The sequence below is a fragment of the Cavia porcellus genome, unplaced genomic scaffold (genome assembly GCF_034190915.1).
Source record: "Cavia porcellus strain 051 isolate PalLab524CR breed Dunkin Hartley unplaced genomic scaffold, mCavPor4.1 scaffold_1, whole genome shotgun sequence".
Taxonomy (NCBI): Eukaryota; Metazoa; Chordata; class Mammalia; order Rodentia; family Caviidae; genus Cavia; species Cavia porcellus.
This window is the reverse complement of record NW_026947484.1, coordinates 114028754-114048306: the sequence shown is the minus strand read 5'-3', so window position 1 is coordinate 114048306 and position 19553 is coordinate 114028754. Positions and strand designations below refer to the sequence as shown.

At 35.8% G+C, this 19553-nt stretch overlaps 1 protein-coding gene across 1 annotated transcript in view; it reads right to left on the bottom strand.

Moving 5' to 3' along the window:
• Positions 1–17961, bottom strand: part of CUNH1orf146 (chromosome unknown C1orf146 homolog) — a 35188-nt gene extending 17227 nt beyond the window's left edge. Inside the window, exon 1 of the mRNA XM_063254219.1 lies at positions 17848–17961. Within this exon, the coding sequence (XP_063110289.1) occupies positions 17848–17916 (69 nt within the window). The 5' untranslated portion in view covers positions 17917–17961. The remainder of the gene's footprint in view (positions 1–17847) is intronic.
• Between the last annotated feature and the right edge of the window lie 1592 nt (positions 17962–19553).

The following is a 19553-nucleotide window of genomic DNA, read 5'->3' as shown; positions in this document are numbered from 1 at the left end:
TGTTGGCAGGACCAGGGGGAAAAACGAATGCTTCTCCACCGTTAGTGGGAGTGTAGATTGGTACAACCACTGTGGAAATCAGTGTGGAGATCCTCAGAAAACTAGGATTGGAGGTCCCATTTGACCTGGCTGTTTTCCTTTTGGGTGTCTTCCAGGAAGAATTAAAAATATTGTTCCACAGAAATATATGTGCAACATAATTTGTTTACAGCAGCATAATTGGTAATAGCTAAATCTTGGCAACAACTGAAATATCTACTAACAGCAGAAGGAATATAAAAGATGTGGTTGTTTTATACAATGCAGTTTTACTCAGTTATAAAGAAGGAAAAACTCGAGGCTTTTGTGGGTAGATGGATGCAACTTGAGATCATGCTCATAAATGAAACAGATCAGACTTATATGTATAAAGATCTTACTGTCTCCCTAGTGTAAAAAAACAAACAAACAGAGTGATAAGATCCAGAATGTACAATAGATATTGTGAAAATGAAAGGGAAAGAAAGTGCTCAAGGGAAAGAACAACTGGGATGGAGAAAAGAGAAAAGGAAAAGATTATATGTATATAGGTATACATATATAAGTGTGTGTCTTTATATTATATTATAAATATAATAGATAACTGTGCTACTAATCTCTGTAAGTTTGTCAAAAAGAACAGTTTGTGCTTTTATCATTTGATTGTTTGATCATTTTTTAAATTTTTATTTAAGGAGAAAAAAAAGCAGAGAAAAGGTACAAGTTATACAGATTTACAGAAAAAATAAACAGTAAGAAATTACTAGTTAATGGATTACATATTGTCATCTTAGAAATAATTGTTCAAGTCACAAAATTAAAGCTTGTAAAGTGGACATTCCAACAGTGAGACTGCAAACAGTTCTGTTCAATGATCCAATAAAACTCAGTGATATCATTTTCTATCTTATACACTTAAATATACATGCAGTTATATCATTTAGAGCACTTTCTTTTCCTCTCTTTTGTACAATGACAATTACACATTTTGGGTTTTGTTGCTCCACAGTTCTTATTACTTTTTTGGAAGGGAGTAGAACCAAATGTGACCTAACAGAACAGAGTCAATCAAATCAAAAGGGTGGACATAATAGATAATGTAAAAGCATAATACAAGGTGATCAATAATGGTTACCATAATGCCTCCCACTATCTCTAATAGAATTGCCTATATCATCAGTTATAATAAAATTGAACAAAACAGTAAAGAATAAAACTGACAAAACCAAAACATTGGAGACATTATAGGTCTTCAAAAGTAGATAAAAGTCAACGAGAATGGGCGTCATAATAAATCTCACTATCTTCACAGCTGTTGCCTAAACTATCGAACCTGGTACTATCAAGCAAAACAGAATAGGGGGACATCAGTCAAAAACAAGATGGTGAGAGTAATACAGGGCTTTAAATCAAGATAATGGAAAGTCAAAGTGGGAGTCCTGCTATTTTTTTATTTATTTTTCCCTTAATTAAAAGGATAAAAATAAAAAAGTAAATAATGAAGTGGAGATTGAGATAAACGAGGGCATAACAGCAAAACAGCGCAGATCAAAACATAACCATTTAAGCAGACTAGTGTTTCACCACAAGATAATCCTGACATAAAAGTAGTTACCATATTGTCTCTTTCCTTAAAATCTTTGAGTATAACTTCGTATACTGTAGTATCAAGTATATCAAAACAATGTAAAACCATTTAAGAGAATGACAGCATTACAGGATATTTAGAATCAACTAACAGAAAATGAACAATGGCGCTGGGGATTTAGCTCAGTGGCATAAGCGCCTGCCTTGCAAGCAGGCAGTCGTGAGTTCGATCCCCGGTACCGATAAAAAGGAAAAAGACAAAAAAAAAAAAAAAAAAAAGAAAGAAAAATAAAAAAAAAAGAAAATGAACAATGGTTTCTGTATAATCTCCTTGTCTTTGAAAGTTTTTGCTTATACTGTCGTACATAATAAAATCCAATAAGATACAACCTGTTTAGACCAATGGAGACAGAAGAACAAAAGCTTGATGAGACTTCAAAACAAGATGATACTAAATCAGTATTACCTATTAAGACGTCATTTTCTCCAAAATAGCTGTTCCTATCATCCAATCTTTTCTGCCTCATTTCTGTTGAGCTCTTTTTCTGTCATTAGTTGTCAGTTTGTCTTCTTCATTTTGTTTTCTGCTCCATTCATTGTGGCCTCTCTGCCACTATTTCTGGATTCTTTGTATTTTTCTTTTTTAGAATATTCTGCGGTATTCTCTGTAGAGTTGAATTGGTGGTTACAAATTCCCCTAGTTCCTCTTTATCCTGGAAGCACCTTGTTTTTCCATCAATTTCCAGGGATAGTTGTGCAGGATATATCAATCTTGGCTGGAGATTATTATCTTTCAAAGCTTGAATTATTTCCCCCCACGCTCTTCATGATTTGATGGTTTGTGCTGAGAAATCTGCTGTAATTCTGATGGGTGTTCCCTTGTAAGTGGTCTGTTTCTTGTCTCTGACAGCTTTTAATATTCTGTTGTTGTATTGAATTTCTGGAATTTTTATTATTATATGCCTGGGTGTTGCTCTGTTTGGGTTGTAGGTAGCTGGGGTCCTGTATGCCTCATACATCTGAGTATATTTACCTTTTGCTAAATTAGGAAAATTCTCCTGGATTATTTCTGTGAGTAGCTTTTGTAGCTCATTTGTTTGTGTCCCTACTTCTTCTTTTATGTTCTTAATTCTTAAGTTATGGATCCTCTTATCATCTTCTAGTCTTTGTATTATTGCTGATTGTTTCTTTGTTACTTTTAAGAAGTTTTTCATTTCATGCTCCCATATTACAAATCTGCCCTCCAGCTCAGATAGTCTGTCCTTAGTTTCTTTCAAGCTGTTATGCCAGTTTTTGATAGAGTTTTTAGTTTCCTGGTAGTCTCTTTGAACCTGCTTCATGTATTCTATGCTTTCTCTATTTTCTCTATCAAACAATTCTCCCCTCTTTTTCTGTTCTTCCATTCCACCATCTGTTTTTTTCTTGGGTGGTGCTTAGCATTTCTCTAACTATTCTGCTTATTTCTAGCTTCAGGTCATTAATAACTTCATTCCTGAACTGATCTATGAGGCTCTCTAGATGGTGCTTTATGTCTATTGGTGCGGTGTCCGCTATTGCCTGTTTCTCAGGATTGGGGGCCGAGGAGCCTTTCTTGTTGCTGCCTCTTCCCATATTCTTTGTTCCTTATATATGCAAGCTTATATAGGAGGCCCAGCTTCCCTCCCTGTCAGCCATAGCCTGATTGAATTGCGCTGGCTAGGTGTTCCCGCCCACCGCAGCACACCAGGAAATTGTAGACCAGCCAGCCTATTCAGGGCCTGCCCCTCCAGGCCACCCTCAGGCTCTGGGATCTGGGCTATGCTAGCCTGCTGGGTCTCCGCCAGCAGTGTCACGTAGGCTAGGCACTTCTCACCAATCCTGCTTGAGAGGGGGATAGGTGGCTGAAGTCGCTGCAGCGCCCCGCTCCCACAAGTCTGCCCAGTCCCAAAATGTCTTCCGCTGGAGTCTCATTGAACTGTGGGAGAGTGTCAGTTTCTCTCACTCACCGCAAGTCAAAGCACGGCTCCCCGCCCGTTCTGTTTTCAACTCCGTTCGCTGATTCCCGTTCTCAGGTCTCTCTCCCTGCCGAGCCAATGTAGATGCAGCTACCGCGCGGCGGGAAACCCAAATCGCGGCTTCCAATGGTGCGGGTTCCACCCTCCACACTGAGGCCCCTCTGTTCCTGTTCTAGCACCAGGACTGCATTCCAAGTTGGTTTCTCTCAGCCCAGTTCGTTCCTGGGTCAGCAGAGCATATCTCCACCTGCTTATGACTCCTTAGTCCGCACCATTCCTGAATTCTAAGCCAAGTCTTTCAGAGAGCCTCCGTAGCTGCTGCTATCTGTCCGCCATCTGATCATTTTTTTTGTTGTTGTTTGATAATTTTTATGTCTAAATCTTGTAACCTGAAAAACTACTTCTAAGATAAAATATGCAATACATTAACTATGTTAATTTCCTACTATTTTTTGAAATTCTGTATCTTTTTGTTTTGCTTTTGAATTTAAAAAAGAACTTAGTAACTTATTTTACTGATTTTTATGTTTCTGTTAACTACACACTGTATAATATAATAAGAACCTCCTGACAAAATAGCATCACCACTGAGATATCAAGTATGTTCTACACAAAGGACAGGAAAGCAAAAGACATGTGCTGTCAGTGTAAGTGATGTCTGTGAATGGAATGTGCTGTTCTCATGTTTGAAGACTGCCTCAGATGTGATAATTGAAGGAAAGATTGAAATTGAAAAATATTGAAAAAAAATTGAAAATATATTGATATTTTCATTGTAGTTCATATGGTACTGGCATAAACCAAAAACCAGTCAGTGTTGAAAACTTTGATGCTTTTTAATAAACAATATTAAAAACTTACTAATTTATTTCCATATTTTTCCTGTTATGTATTTATTACTAAAATTCATATAATTGAAATGAATAATTCATTAATAAACGTATTCTAAAGAATAAAAATAGGGTCTGACAGATCCATGTTTATGCACCCTGATGACAATTAGCCTTATGCTTCAAGAGCCACTCTCAGCCTTCAGAAAAGTATTGGAACATGAATAAAATGAAGAAAAATTTTCTGCCAGAGTGTAACACATGTGATATCAAGTCCAACTGCCAATGGGATTCTGGTTTTTAACTCAATCCTCTTGAGCCCAGTCTGAATCCTCTACCTTTTTATCAACATTTTGATCTGAGTTCTGACTAAAACCTTCTATGAAACTCAGCTCCACCTCATTGTAGGGTTGTTTCTCTAGTCAGTATCTCTTAACCTTTCCAAATTCCTCCCACAGACCAGTTCCAAAGGCTTCTTTACTGTATGGTCAAGTAGTGTCACAGTAATGCACTACTTCTCCAGTACCAAAATCTGCCTTAGTCACTTCCCTCATTGCTCGGACAGAATATCTGACACATACAATAAAGGAGGAGAAGTGCATTTTGGCCCAGCTGTGTAGAGGTTTCAGTCCATAGTATCTTCTAAACAGGACAGCCTGGTGAAGAAGAGCTGTTTAGTGCATAGTAAACAGGAAGCAGAGAATGAAATGAAGTGCTAGGACAGGAGATAAACCCTTCCAGACTATACCCTCAGGGACCTGCCTCTTCCTACCAAACCCCACCTTCTAACAGCAAGTCAGTTATACTGCCCCCATAACCCAATCACCTTCCCAAAGCCCACCTATGAACACAAGAAGCTCTTGGTGGATATCTAGATATAAATCATAATATTGGCACTCCAGAACACCCAAACCAAAGACATTATGATAAAATTACAAACCATGGGCATGGTTACAAAAATTCTGAAGGAAATAATCCAAAGAAAGCCAATCCAACCAAACAATGTACAAATGATTACATAACACAATTGAATGGGATTTCGTCCTGGTTTGCATGGTTGGTTCAACATCTGAAAAGCATTTAATGCAATCCATCATGTCAATGAGATAAAAAAAAATGACATCTAATCCTGGTAAAATCCAACATTCATATACAATAAAAACTCTGTAAACTAGGAAGGGGGACTACTACTTCAACTTGAAGAGTATGTAGGAAAAACCTACAGCTACACTATGCATAGCAAGAAATTTCAAGTTCTCCCACTAAGATAAGAAACAAGGTGAAAATGTCCCAACTTACTCTTGCTTTTCAACATTGCCCTGAAAGTCCTAGCTAAAGCAATATCACAAGATAAAAGAGGCAAAGGAATACAAATTGAAAAGAAAGAAAATGGTCTTTTTTCCAGATGGCATGATGGTTTTTGCAGAAAATGAAAAATACTTTTTATAGAAAATGTAAAAAAATCAACTGAGGAAGCCACGCATGGCTATGGAAGTAGCAGTAGCCCTGTGCCCATGCCCTAAGTCTGTCCTCACCTCAGAAAGTAAAGGAGTACAGCCACTTTGGAAGATCACATGATTGTTTTTAATTTTAAAGAGAAAAAATAAAAAAACAATAAAACAGTTTCAAAACAGGTTAGTAGGAGAGTTACAATAATTAATACATTGCATATTATTTTCTTGGTAGTAGAGTACAAGATATGGGCATGATATCTTCTCCAAACAATATTAGCAGAAATCTTTCTTTTAAATGAACTCAGAGAAACAAGCTGCAAAACTCTGTTGACTATCTTGTGTATAAATATGTATTTTTCTTTTTACCGTTTTTCCTTTCTTCTTTCCTATATAACAGTTTGTATTTTCTTTTGAACAGTTGCTTCCCAATTCACAATATCTATTGTACATTTTGGATCTTATTACTTATTCAGTTTCTCACACTAGTGAGACAATATGATGTTTATTCATATGGGTCTAATTCATTTCACTTATGAAAATTATTTCCAGTTACATTCATTTACCTATAAAAGTCTCCAGTTTACCCTTATTTATGGATGAGTAGTACTCCATTGTATAAAAATGTCACATCTTTTTTATCCATTCATCAGTTGATGGTCATTTAGGTTGTTTCCAAGATTTAGCCACCGCTGATGCTATAAACATGAGTACACATATATCACTGTGGTACGATGTTTTTAATTTTTATGGGAAGATACCCAGAAGGGAATAGCTGGGTCAAATAGTTTTTAAAGGAATCTCCACACTGATTTTCACTGTATTTGTACCAGTCTACACTCCCACTAATAGTAGAGAAGGGCTCCTTTTTCTCACATCCCTGCCAGCATTTGTCATTGGTTAATTTTCTGATGATAGCCATTGTTTCTGGGGTGAGATGGAATCTTGATGTTGTTTTAATTTGCATCTCTCAAATAACTAGTGATGTTGAACATTTCTTCATCTATTTATTTGCCATTTGTATTTATTCACGTGAGAAGTGTATATTCATCTCAGATGCCCATGTTTTGATTGGGTCTTTGAATTTGGGGGTCTGACTTTTTTCAATTCACTTGTTGATTTTTTTCTATAAACTAAAAATACTCAACCAGGTATGGTGGTACATGCTCATAATTCCAGCACCATGGGAGGCTGAACAAGAGGGTCAAAAGTGCAAGTCCAGTCTGGGCAACTTAGCAACTTGTCATGTCCTTATCTCAGAACAAAACACTAACAAAAGGACTGAGAATGTAGCACAATTTAAATGCCCTGGGTTTAATTCCACTACTGCAAAGTAAACAAATAAAATAAAATTAAAATAAGTCTTCCTAACAATGACACTACTTTGTATTAAACCAAAGGGATAAAAAACTGATATCCATACAAATTGCACACAGAATTTTACAACAGATTTACTCATAACTACCAAATTTTATAGACAACTAAGATACCTTTCAGTAGGTAAGTGAATAAACTGTAGTAACGTAACTAATAAAAGTTTTAACATTTAACATAAACTTATTTCAGCAGTGACATAATTATGGTCCTGGGGGTAAAGGAAAATTGGCAATGACCTATATGACTTAACTGGCTATATGAGAAGTCTCTTTATAATAAATCTGTTAAAAGTTTATAAAGATATATACATATATATATATATTCTCATATATATATCCTCTATGTATATTTTACAATTTGAAAAAATAAAACAAAAAAACAAAACACTAAACAGATAAGATTCATAGTAGTAAAGAGAGAATTATTTCAAGGAGACAGAATTGATAATTGCTGCCTCAAAAGACAGAGAAGAATAAGAAATCAAAAATGTGCAGAGGGGATTGGGGAGTAGCTCAGCAGCACAAACGCCAGGTTGGCAAGTACAAAGTCGTGAGTTCAATCCTGGTACCCCACCCAAAATGTGCAGAAGATAATATGAGAAGATCTAATATGATTTCAGAGGGGGAAAAGACAGAAAATAGGACAAAAGCAGTAAGGAGATGATGGATAAGAACCTGATAAATAACACCAACTCATATTGGTGAAGCCACAGAAGTTAAAAAGAAATCTACATCTTAAAAGTATAGAATTCCAAAATCAAAAAGTAGCCATGGAAAGACAGATAATCTTCAAGAGAGGGACAAACTGCCTACTATCTCATTAATAGTATCACTGGAAGCTAGAATCAGTGAAATAAGATTTTCAACATGCTAAGAGAAAACAGTTGTAAACCTAGTGAAAAATACCTTTCAATTTTAAGCATTTGGAAATGCCACGCATTACTGATAGAGTACAAAACACAACCTTCACATTTATTAAAATTTTAGTTACACAGTTAAATGGATCCAATGCTTACTTCTTTTTTTAAAATTTTATTTAAAAGGAAAAAGAGAAAAAACAAAACAAAACAAAGCGGTGTAAGGGTACAAGTAATACAGAACTACCAAAAAAACCCAAAACAAAACAAAACAAAACCCCAGTAAGAAATCACCAGTTAATAGATTACATATTATCATCTTAGAGATAGTTGCTCAAATCACAGTATCAAAGCATACAAATTTAGTACATGGTGATAGACATGGGTCTAGCTTTAGTTTTCGGCAAATGGAGAGCCAGTTTTTCCAGCACCATTTATTAAAGAGACTGTCGTTCTTCCAGTGAACCTGCTTGGCTCTTTTATCAAAGATAAGGTGGTTGAGTGTGTTTGTAGTTGTATCTTCTAATCTATTCCATTGATCTTCGGCTCTGTTTTGATTCCAATACCATGTTGATTTAGTACTGTTGCTTTGTAGTATAACTTCAAGTCAGGGATTGTGATGCCTCCTGCTTTGTCTTTGTTGCTTAGAATTGCCTTTGCTATTCTAGGTCTCTTCTGGTTCCAGATGAAATTTAGGAGTGATTTCTCTAGATCTATAAGGTATGTTGATGGTATTTCTATTGGGATTGCATTGAATCTGTATAACAGTTTTGGGAGAATGGCCATTTTCACAATGTTTGTTCTTCCTATCCATGAGCAAGGGATGTCTTTCCATTTTCTGAGATCATCTTCAATTTCTTTTTTCAGTGTATTATAATTTTCACTGTGTAAGTCTTTCACTTCTTTCATAAGAGTAATTCCTAAATATTTCATTTTTTTGCTTGCTAATGTGAAGAGTGCAGTTTCTCTTATTTCCCTCTCTGTGATTTTGTTGTTCGTGTATAGGAATGCTATTGATTTCTGAGTATTGATTTTATATCCAGCCACATTACTGAATTTATTTATTGTATCTAAGAGTCTTTCAATGGAGTTTAGGGGGTCTTCTATGTAGAGTATCATGTCATCTGCAAACAATGATAATTTAACTTCTTCTTTTCCTATCTTTACCCCTTTTATTTCTCTCTCTTGCCTAATTGCTCTGGTTAGTACTTCCAGTACTATATTAAATAGGAGTGGTGATAAAGAACATCCTTGTCTTGTGCCTGATTTTAAAGTAAAGGCTTTCAATTTTTGGCCATTTAGTATGATGCTGGCTGTTGGTTTGTCATAAATGGCCTTTATTATATTGAGGTAAAGACCATCTATTCCAATTTTCTGTAAAGTTCTTATCATGAATAAATGTTGCACCTTATCGAAGGCTTTTTCTGCATCTATAGAAATGATCATGTGATTCTTACTTTTGGCTTTATTGATATGGTGGATTACATTTATTGATTTACGTATGTTGAACCATCCTTGCATTCCTGGGATGAATCCCACTTGGTCATGGTGTGTAATTTTCTTGATGATTTGCTGCATCCTATTTGCCAATATTTTATTGAGGATTTTTGCATCTGTGTTCATTAGGGAGATCGGTCTATAGTTCTCTTTTTTAGTTGGGTCTTTCTCAGGTTTTGGTACTAGAGTAATATTTGCTTCCAGGAATGACTTAGGAAGGATTGCTTCCCTTTCAATTTCATTGAATAGTTTGAGGAGTGTCGGCATTAGGTCTTCTTTGTATTTCTTGTAGAATTCTGCAGTGAATCCATCTGGGCCTGGGTTCTTCTTTGTAGGTAAGGACTTAATTACATTTTCAATTTCATTAACAGAGATTTGGTTATTCAACAGTTTTACATCCTCTTGATCTAGCTTTGGTACTTCATATGTTTCTAAGAATCTGTCTGTTTCTTCTGTGTTATCAAACTTTTGAGAGTAGAGGTTTTCGAAATAGGTGTTGATGATCTTCTGTATTTCTATTGGGTCTGTAGTGATTTCATGTTTTTCATTTCTTATTGCATGAATTTGAGCTTTTTCTTCCCTTTTTAAAATAAGGCTGGCTAGGGGCTTATAGATTTTATTTATTCTTTCAAAGAATAAACTCTTTGATTTGTTGGTTCTTTGGATTGTTTTCTTAGTCTCTATTGCATTGATTTCTGCTCTGATTTTTATAATTTCCTCTCTTCTTTTGGCTTTGGGCTTGACTTGCTCTTCTTTTTCTAGCTGTTTGAGGTGTAGCATCAAGTTATTTATTTGTATTCGTTCTGTTTTCATGATGTGGGAACTCAGTGCAATAAATTTTCCTCTGAGGACGGCTTTCATTGCATCCCACATATTCCGGTAAGTTGTATCTGCATTTTCATTTTCTTTTAGGTATTGTTTAATTTCTTCTTTAATTTCTTCTGTGACCCACTGATTACTCAAGAGTGTGTTATTCAGTTTACATGTGTTTGTGGGATTTTTGCAGTATCTTTTATCATTAATTTTTAATTTCAGAGCACTATGATCTGATAACATGCAAGGGATGATTTCAACTCTTTTGCATTTGTTTAAATATGTTCTGTGAGCTAATATATGGTCTATTTTAGAGAATGATCCATCTACTGATGAGAAGAATGTGTATTCTGATGTTGTTGGGTGGAACATTCTGTATATGTCTATCAAATCCATTTGTTCGCAGGTGTGATTCAGTTCTGTTATTTCTTTGCTCATTTTCTGTCTGGTTGATCTGTCCCTTGGTGTCAATGGCCTATTAAGGTCTCCTGTTACAATTGTGTTCCTGATAATTTGAGTTTTCATTTCTGTTAATAGTTGTTTTATATAACTGGGTGCTCTGGAGTTTGGTGTGTATATATTTAAGATAGTTATCTCTTCCTCTTGGAGTTTTCCCCTTATGAGTATGTAGTGACCTTCTTTGTCCTTTATGGTCCTTGTTGGTTTAAAGTTCACGTTGTCTGCAAACAGAATGGCTACTCCTGCCTTTTTTTGGATTCCTGTTTCATGAAGTATTGTTTTCCACCCTTTGACTTTCAGTCTGTGAGTATCCTTCTGGGTTAGATGGGTTTCCTGTAAACAGAATATGGTTGGATTTTGTTTCTTGATCCATTCTGCTAGTCTGTTTCTTTTGATTGGTGCATTGAGACCATTTACATTAATGGTTATTACTGTTAAATGCTGGTTTATTGTTGACATGTTATCTCTCTGCTGTTGCATCTTTATCTTTCTGTTCTGTTTAATTATCTGCTTTGTTTAGTGGTTTTTTCCTTTGTGTATCTAAACTGTCTTTCAATATTTTTTGCAGGGTTGGTTTGGTGTTCATGAAGTTCTTCAGCTGTTCTTTGTCATGGAAGTATCGTATTTCACTACCAATTTTGAATGATAGTTTTGCAGGATACATCAGTCTAGGTTGGAAATCATTTTGCTTTAGGATCTGGAATACTTCACTCCATGCTCTTCTTGACTTTATTGTTTGTGCTGAGAAGTCTGCTGTGATTCTGATAGGTTTTCCTTTATAAGTGATCTGTCTTTTCTCTCTGACAGCTTTTAATAATCTATTCTTGTGTTGGATTTCTGGGATGGTGATTATTATATGCCTGGGTGTAGTTTTATTTTGGTTATGACTATTTGGAGTTCTATATGCTTCACTGATCCTGATGTCGGTTTCTGATCTCATGCTTGGGAAATTTTCAGCTATTACTTCTCTAAATATCCTCTTGACATCCTTTATGTTGTCTCCTTCTTTTTCATTAATCCCTATCATTCTTATGTTATTTTTCTTTGCATCATCTTGCAGTTGTTGAATTGTTGTTTCCTGATTCCTTGTTACTTTTAAAAGATTTTTCCTTTCCTGTTCACTAACTGCAATCCTGTCTTCAAGGTCTGAAATTCTATCTTCACTTTCATTAAGGTGGTTTTTTTTTTTTATTAAGGTGGTTTTTATCACTTTCAGTGGAGTTTTTTATTTCCTGTATATCTCCGTGCATCTGCATTATGTATTCTGTTTGTTTCTTATATTGCTCGTCTAGGGATTCTATCTTTTTGTTTAGTTCCTCCAATTTTTTTATCTGTGTTTTCTTTAGATATATTCAGAATCTCTTTCATTTCTTTTATCATTTCTTCTTTTACCTGGGAGATTATTTCGAGTTTGAATTTCTTTAAAGCTTCCTGGATTTGCTTGTTAATTTCAGTAGCTATTGTGTCCAATATTTGAGGTGAATGGCATATATTTTCTTCTATATACATTGCTCCTAGGGTTTCTTGAGATGGGCTGGAGGTTTGAGGTTGTAATTTGGTCTTTCGTTTTGTCATTTTCCTATATTTCTGGGTTTCAAGTGTTATTTGAAAGCTTCCTCGGGGTCTGTTGGAAATCCCCTTCTATGTTTGCAGCTCCTGAGACTCTGGCACCCCATTACCCAAAGCCACTGGGCCTGCAGAACCAATGGCCTCCTCTGCCTGTTCAGAACTCTGCAGTTCCAGATAAGCTGGGCCTCAGGGACACTGTGTGCCCACCTGCCCGTTGGAAGCTCCACAGCTCTCTAAGCGCAGCCAGGATGCAGAGGCAGACGTAGAGGCCTCAAACCCACCTCTCCACTTCACTGCACCCGGAAGCCTGGAGGGACCCAAACAGTCTGGGCTTTGGGCAGAGTGCGCTGAGCACTCACCACAGGCTGCAGGGCCTCTGGAACCTGCAGTGCTCCACTGTCTGCTGAGACATCCACAGTCCTCCAGACACATGGGGAGGCTGATGGGGGTGCCCCAGATCTGCCTAGCCCCTCCTCTGCACACCGATGGTGAGGTGCCAGAGTCCCAAACAGGCTGGTCTCCGGGGATAGCGTGTGCCCACCCACCCGTTGGAAGCTCCACAATTCTCCAAGTGCAGCTGGGATGGGGAGGTGGATGTAGAGGCCTCAAACCCACTTCTCTACTTCACTGCACCCAGAAGCCTGGAGGGTCCCAAACAGTCTGGGCTTTGGGCAGAGTGCGCTGAGCACTCACCACAGGCCGCATTGCCTCTGGAACCTGCGATCCTCCCCTGCTTGCTGAGATATCCCCAATGCTTACTTCTAATAAACTTTGGAAAACAATTTGCCAGTGTCACCAATCAGTTATGCGTTCTTTTTCTTAATTCAGATAGAAATTATTAATCAGAAAAGTGTAGCTCTACTAGCGTATCAGAGCTTTACATGCCAATGGTTTTCAGACCTTAGTCTTACAGCTTGGGCCCTGATGCTACTGGTCAATGCCAGACACCACTGGCCAACTCTCCTGGTTGCAGATCTCTGCCACTGCTGGCTAATGCTGGGTGGTGATCCCTACAGTTGCCAGCCACTGCTATTCATTGTCAGTAAATGCTGAGTGTGGTCTGTTCACTATCAATTTGTGGTCTGTCAGATTTTCACTAGCTGGAAGTCTCTGAAACTATCCAGGGCTAATAGCTTCTAGTTTTTATAGATTTCTGGTAAAGCAACTGCTCTGTCTACACTACTCAGAATAAGAATTCGGAGTATAAAAATCCTGAGGTTTATAGGACCTTCCAATCCCTTACAGTCCAAGATATAAATCATGAGAAGATTTATAGCATTACTGAATCAAAACTGATTGGTTGAAATTTGACCCGCTGTTTGGTCTGAATATGAGTATGCTAAATGAGCTAAATTGGTCTAACTCATCTCTCTGATCTGAGCCTAATGATTGGTTTGAATTCAATTCTACTTAATTCAAATTCAAGCTTGCCATAGTCAGGGCAGACATCTCCCAGAGCAGGTGCAGAGTTTCCAGAATAGACACTACAGAATAGACCACATCGTGGAGGCAGTTTCATAGAATGTCAGGAGGTCCAGTCATTTGGTTTTCATGAGATTGATAGAGATAAAATCAGGAAATCTTTAGGAGGCCTAGCTGTGTTGATCACAGTTTACTGGGGTTTGGAGATGTTTGGGATGTTAATAGTGGGTCTGCCTTTGATCACTGATGCACTGGGGACAGTTTCCTTGCTGCTTCTTTAGAGAGACAGTAGCAGCATCTGGAATGGCAAGGCCAGAAAAAGGGGCACCACAGCCCATAGCCACGCAGTGTCTACTGTTAGGGCAGACTGGAGAGTAGCTATGAGACTATTTTAGGCCCGATGGGAGGGTACCGATGTGAGTTGTTCCAGTCAATCCTCAAGGAACCATGGGGGAATGAAGGGAAGTGAGTGGAAAGGCATGACAGCTGTCAGCCAAACTATTCCCCCCTCAGATCGTCACAAGAAAAAGGGCAGAGTTAGGCACTTCTGTCTCAGCAGTTTCTTATAAAGATAGACACACACTCACCAGAAATTAGTTCCTAAGTACACACAAGATAAATGAAAATATATGTACATGAAGACTTATGCATAAATATACAGAAAATCTTAATTCATTATAGCCCAAATCTAGAAACAATCAAAATATTCATATTGGAGAAAGGCTAAATAAATCAACAAATATCCATACAATGGATTAGTAGTCTGAGTTAAAAGGGAACAAATCATTAGCATATGCAACAATACTAATGAATCTTGAATGCATTATGTTCAATGAAAGAAGTTAGACACAAAAAGGTACAAGTTGTATAATTCCATTTATATTAAGTTCTAAAACAGGCAAAATTGTCTTATAGTGATGAATATAAGATTAATGACTGAGGTAGAGCGCAGGGGTGGAACTGACTACAAAAGGCCATAAAGGAACTTGCAGGGCTACATATTTTGATTGAAGTGATAGTTACAAGGCATAAATTACCCAAAAATCACTAAAATATGACTTAAAATCAGTTTAACTATTCTGATATATGAGGCATACAGCACTCCAGCCACCTATAACCAAAACAAAGCTACACCTAGGCATGCAATAATCAAGATCCCAGAAATTCAATATAAGAACAGAATATTAAAAGCTGCTAGAGACAAGAAACACATAACCTATAAAGGAAGGCCCATCCAAATAGCGGCAGACTTCTTGACACAAACCATCAAGTCAAAAAGAGCCTGGAGCAAAATATTCCAAGCCCTGAAAGAAAATAACCTCCAGCCCAGATTGATATACCCTGCTAAACTATCTCTAGAAATTAATGGAGAAACAAGATGCTTTCAAGACAAAGAGGAACTTGGGAAATTTCCAACCACCAATCCAACTCTACAGAGAATACTGCAGGGCATTCTAGAGAGAGAGAAATGTACTAGGATTCCAGGAACAGTGGCAGAGTGGGCTCAATGAATGGAGCAGAAAACAGAATGAAGAAGATAAGCAGACAACTGATGGCAAAACATCATAATAGAAATGAGGCAGAGAAGATTTTCTTCAAAACTGATATGATTGATAGTATCAAGTCTGAGAGTATAGGCAACTACACTCGAGATGACAAGACTCTACAATACACATTCTGGTTTGATAACTGCCAATTTTTGAAGTTCTATACTACATATAAAGTTGTGTTTTTATTAATACTCTTATGTACTGATATATTCAAGTATACTATGTCTGATGATACAGCCAATTGCATTGGAGATAACAAGAGACACAACAGGAACCATGATAGAACTCTTTGTACAATGGTCCTATATGTTTATTTTGTTTCATGTGTTTATAGGAATATGTTTTGTTTTGTCTTGCTTTGTTTTGTTTCTCTCTCTAATACAGAAAGTATAGAAATACATCTTAAGACTCATGAATGTGTAGAATCTATAAATAGTTTACGAAAACTGATCTTATGACACATGATGAGATGAACAGATACTTTGAAGAAAAAGAGACACTAAAATACCCAGTGCTGATCCTGGAGTGTCACAATGTGAAACCCAGAAATAGTATTTTTCTTTGTTCAGAGTGATATTAGTCTGCTTGGGTTTACTCAATCTCAACATAATTGAAGATATGGATAACTGCATGTATGTTTAAGTGTATAGGAATGATAACCATATTTCTAAGTTTTTGTTGGATAGTTGAACAGAACTGATTGCAATCTCACTGTTTGAATCCCCACTTTATATGTTCCACTTTAGTATCCTGAATAACTATTTTTAAGAAGACAACCTATTATCATCAACTAGTGATTTCTTACTATTTATTTTTTTCTTTGAAATTATGCATTATTTCTACCCGTTTTCTGTTTTGTTTAGTCTTTCTTTAAATTAGATTTATAAAAAAAGAGATACTACAGCACCCAGTGCTGATCACAGTGTCATGAAGTGAAATCCAGCAATACTATTATTCTTTGTTCAGAATGATTTTAACCTGCTTTAGTTTGTTTAATCTCAACATAAATGAAGATGTGGATAACTACATGTATGTTTAAGTGTATACGATTGACAACCATATTACTAATTTTTTGTTGGACAGTTGAACAGAATTGTTTGCAGTCTCACTGTTTGAATTCCCACTTTACATGTTCCATTTTTGTATCTTGAACAACTATTTTAAAACAACAATATGTAAACATCAACTAGTGATTTCTTACTGTTTATTTTTTTTCTCTGAATGTATGATTTCTACCTATTTTGTTTTGTTTAGTCTTTCTTTAAATAAAATTTTAAAAAATTAAAAAAATTAAAAAGTACAAAAAAACTCCCCTTAAATATGGTAAAACTACACAAATGCTAACTTAAAAAATTATAACAATATTGTGTTATATTTAAAAATCAAGATTTATGATAATGGGACATAATATAGAAAAAGGTTGTTGACATTAAATTATTCTAAGGTATTTTGTTTAAGAGAATGCTAAAAGTAATTTACTTTGCATTTTGTGGAGCTGAGTATACATAACAAAATTTCTAGGATACCTATTAAAAGATAGAAATAGAATACATAATTTTAAAAGCTAGTATTAAAAAAGAAATTAGAAAAAATAACCTATCCAATTCATTATAAATGAGATGAGAAAGGAGAGAATAAAGAAACATGAAAACAGTGGGACAAATAGGCACAAAACAAAATGAGTAAACATAGTAAATGAAATAGAAATAATGCTATTGATAAAATTAGCATGGATTGCTGGCTCCCTCTCTCAGAGTAAGTCCAGAAAAGCTAAACATGAGAGAAACGTGGATTCCAGGAACCTACAAAATGACAGAAGCATGCAAAATTCTGGCAAGACTTAAGGTTAAAGTAAGCTAATACAGGATGTGTTATGGAGCTAGATGCCTAAAGTCAACAAAAGGAGTGCAGCTGGAGGCAGCAATGAGAGCATAGGGGAAAAAATCTTATTTTAAGTCTTATTGTCTCTTTCCTTATTATAGAACAATCATTTCTTGCCCTTTTACCCTAAACACAAGATAAATACTGGGGAGGAAACAGTAAAAAACAGTTGTGGACTGACTTTCAACATTTCATCTCCTTCCTCTCCAAACTATATTACAAAGTCAGTTGGCATATTAATTTCTGGTTGTTTTTTTGTCTTTCAAAAATGTGATGTAATATATGTGTGTGTGGGTGCCTTACTGTTTCTACAGTCTCTACCATTGCTCATTGCTGTAACAGCAGTTTCTAGAAAAAAAAAGAACTTCAGAATATTTCTATCCTTCAATGATTTAGGAAATCTAGGAAGAGTTATAATTTAGCTTATGTACTTTCTGTTACACAACTAACTATGGATAAGTGAGCCAAGGGGCTTTATGAATTCTATTTTCTATGAAAATTGACATTAATTTTTAAAGGTCACTGGCTTAAAAGCCCTTTTACCTTAAGAGATGAACTAATAATAACAGTCGTTGTCCACTTTATTCTTTCTTGTTCACCACTTTCAGCCATCTGTATGTCTTTGGCTCAGCCAAGTTTCTAATGATGTCAGAATCTGAGAAAATTAAAAGCAAAATAGATGTATGAAAATGTCTGTTTGATGACTAAGGCAGAAATAAAACTTATAGTAATATCAACATTTGAATATCACCATTTGACAATACAAAAAGAGTATCTTGCAATACATTTACAAGAAATACAAAGATAAGGTTCTTATGTCAAGAACTGAACAGTTTGAGTTTTTATCTTACTTGCAACCTAAAAAGTTAGCCTGCTAGGTTTTCATGGATACAGAAAAAAGATGACTCAAAAACAAAAGGACAGATTTTACTCACAGCAATAGCAGTACAACTACAGTATCATCATTTTTTTTATACCAGTCTCCCAAGCTGAGTTTCTACAGTGTGATGGGATAAAGGTCAGGTGACATCTGCACACACAGTGGGTTGTAATGTGGGAAAGGAATCAGAGTACAAGGCCCAAATATTATAAATAAATCTGCCTTCTACTCTGGAAGGAAATACTGTATCCTACAAAGCTATTTGCTTTACAAATATCTTTGAAAAGATAGTCCAGACATTGAGGGCTGAATAGTTCCAGTTCTAACAAGCACACAGGCAATACTGATGATGCTGGTCTAGGGACCCCACCTTGTACAAATATTTTTAAAAAGAACCACTGTTTCTAGGGAAGGAAGAGCTTTCAGGAAACAGAAATAAAGCACTATACAATAGAAACCAAAGATAAAAGAAAATTATGTACTAAGAGAATTTCAAGAAGTTGGTGGGCTAAAGTCTCTACACTACATAGCTGAGATAGGTAGAAATAAAATAAAAATGAATTGCTACAAATATAGTAGCATAAAATTATCACTGTGCTCTAAATATTCTGATTGACATTGAACACCTTTAGGCCAAGTTTTCACTTCTGTGAAATATGTGTCTTTTGCTCATTTTTCTATTACATTTTCTTTTTTCCCCCTTGTTTACAGGAGTCTTTTATATAGTCCAGACATCATCTCATTATCAGTTCAGTGTCCTATCCTCATCTTTAGAGTAATTTTGATATATGAAAATTATTATCTCTAACATGCTCAGATTATCAATCTTTTCATTTATGGTTAGTGAGTGTAAACTAGTTACAACAGCAAAAGAATTCAGGATGCACACTCAAAAAACTAAAACTAAAAATCCTGTTTGTTCCAGCTATACTTATTCTGAGCATATTCCCAAAAGAACTAGAGATATCATGCTATAATGATACATACATATACGTGTTTATAGCAGTGCAATTCACAATAGTTAAGTTCTGGAAACAGTGTAGATGCCCACTAATGGATGAAGTGATACAGAAAATGTAGTATTATATGCAAAGGAATTTTATTCAGCCATAAGGAAGAATGAATTCAAGTTATTTGCAGGAAAATAAGTCAGACACAGAAAATTAAATAGCACATAATTTACACAAGAAATCCAATTATACATAAAGAGTAAAATAAGGTTAGATTTTTTTGGAGCAGGGTAAGAAGAGGATAAATGCAAGGAGGGAAAGAAAGTAGATATAAATGACCAAGGTGTGTTTTAGATGTATACCAATTCCCCAGAATGAACAAATATGATTTGTTTAAAAATCCTTTGTTTAAAAACAAT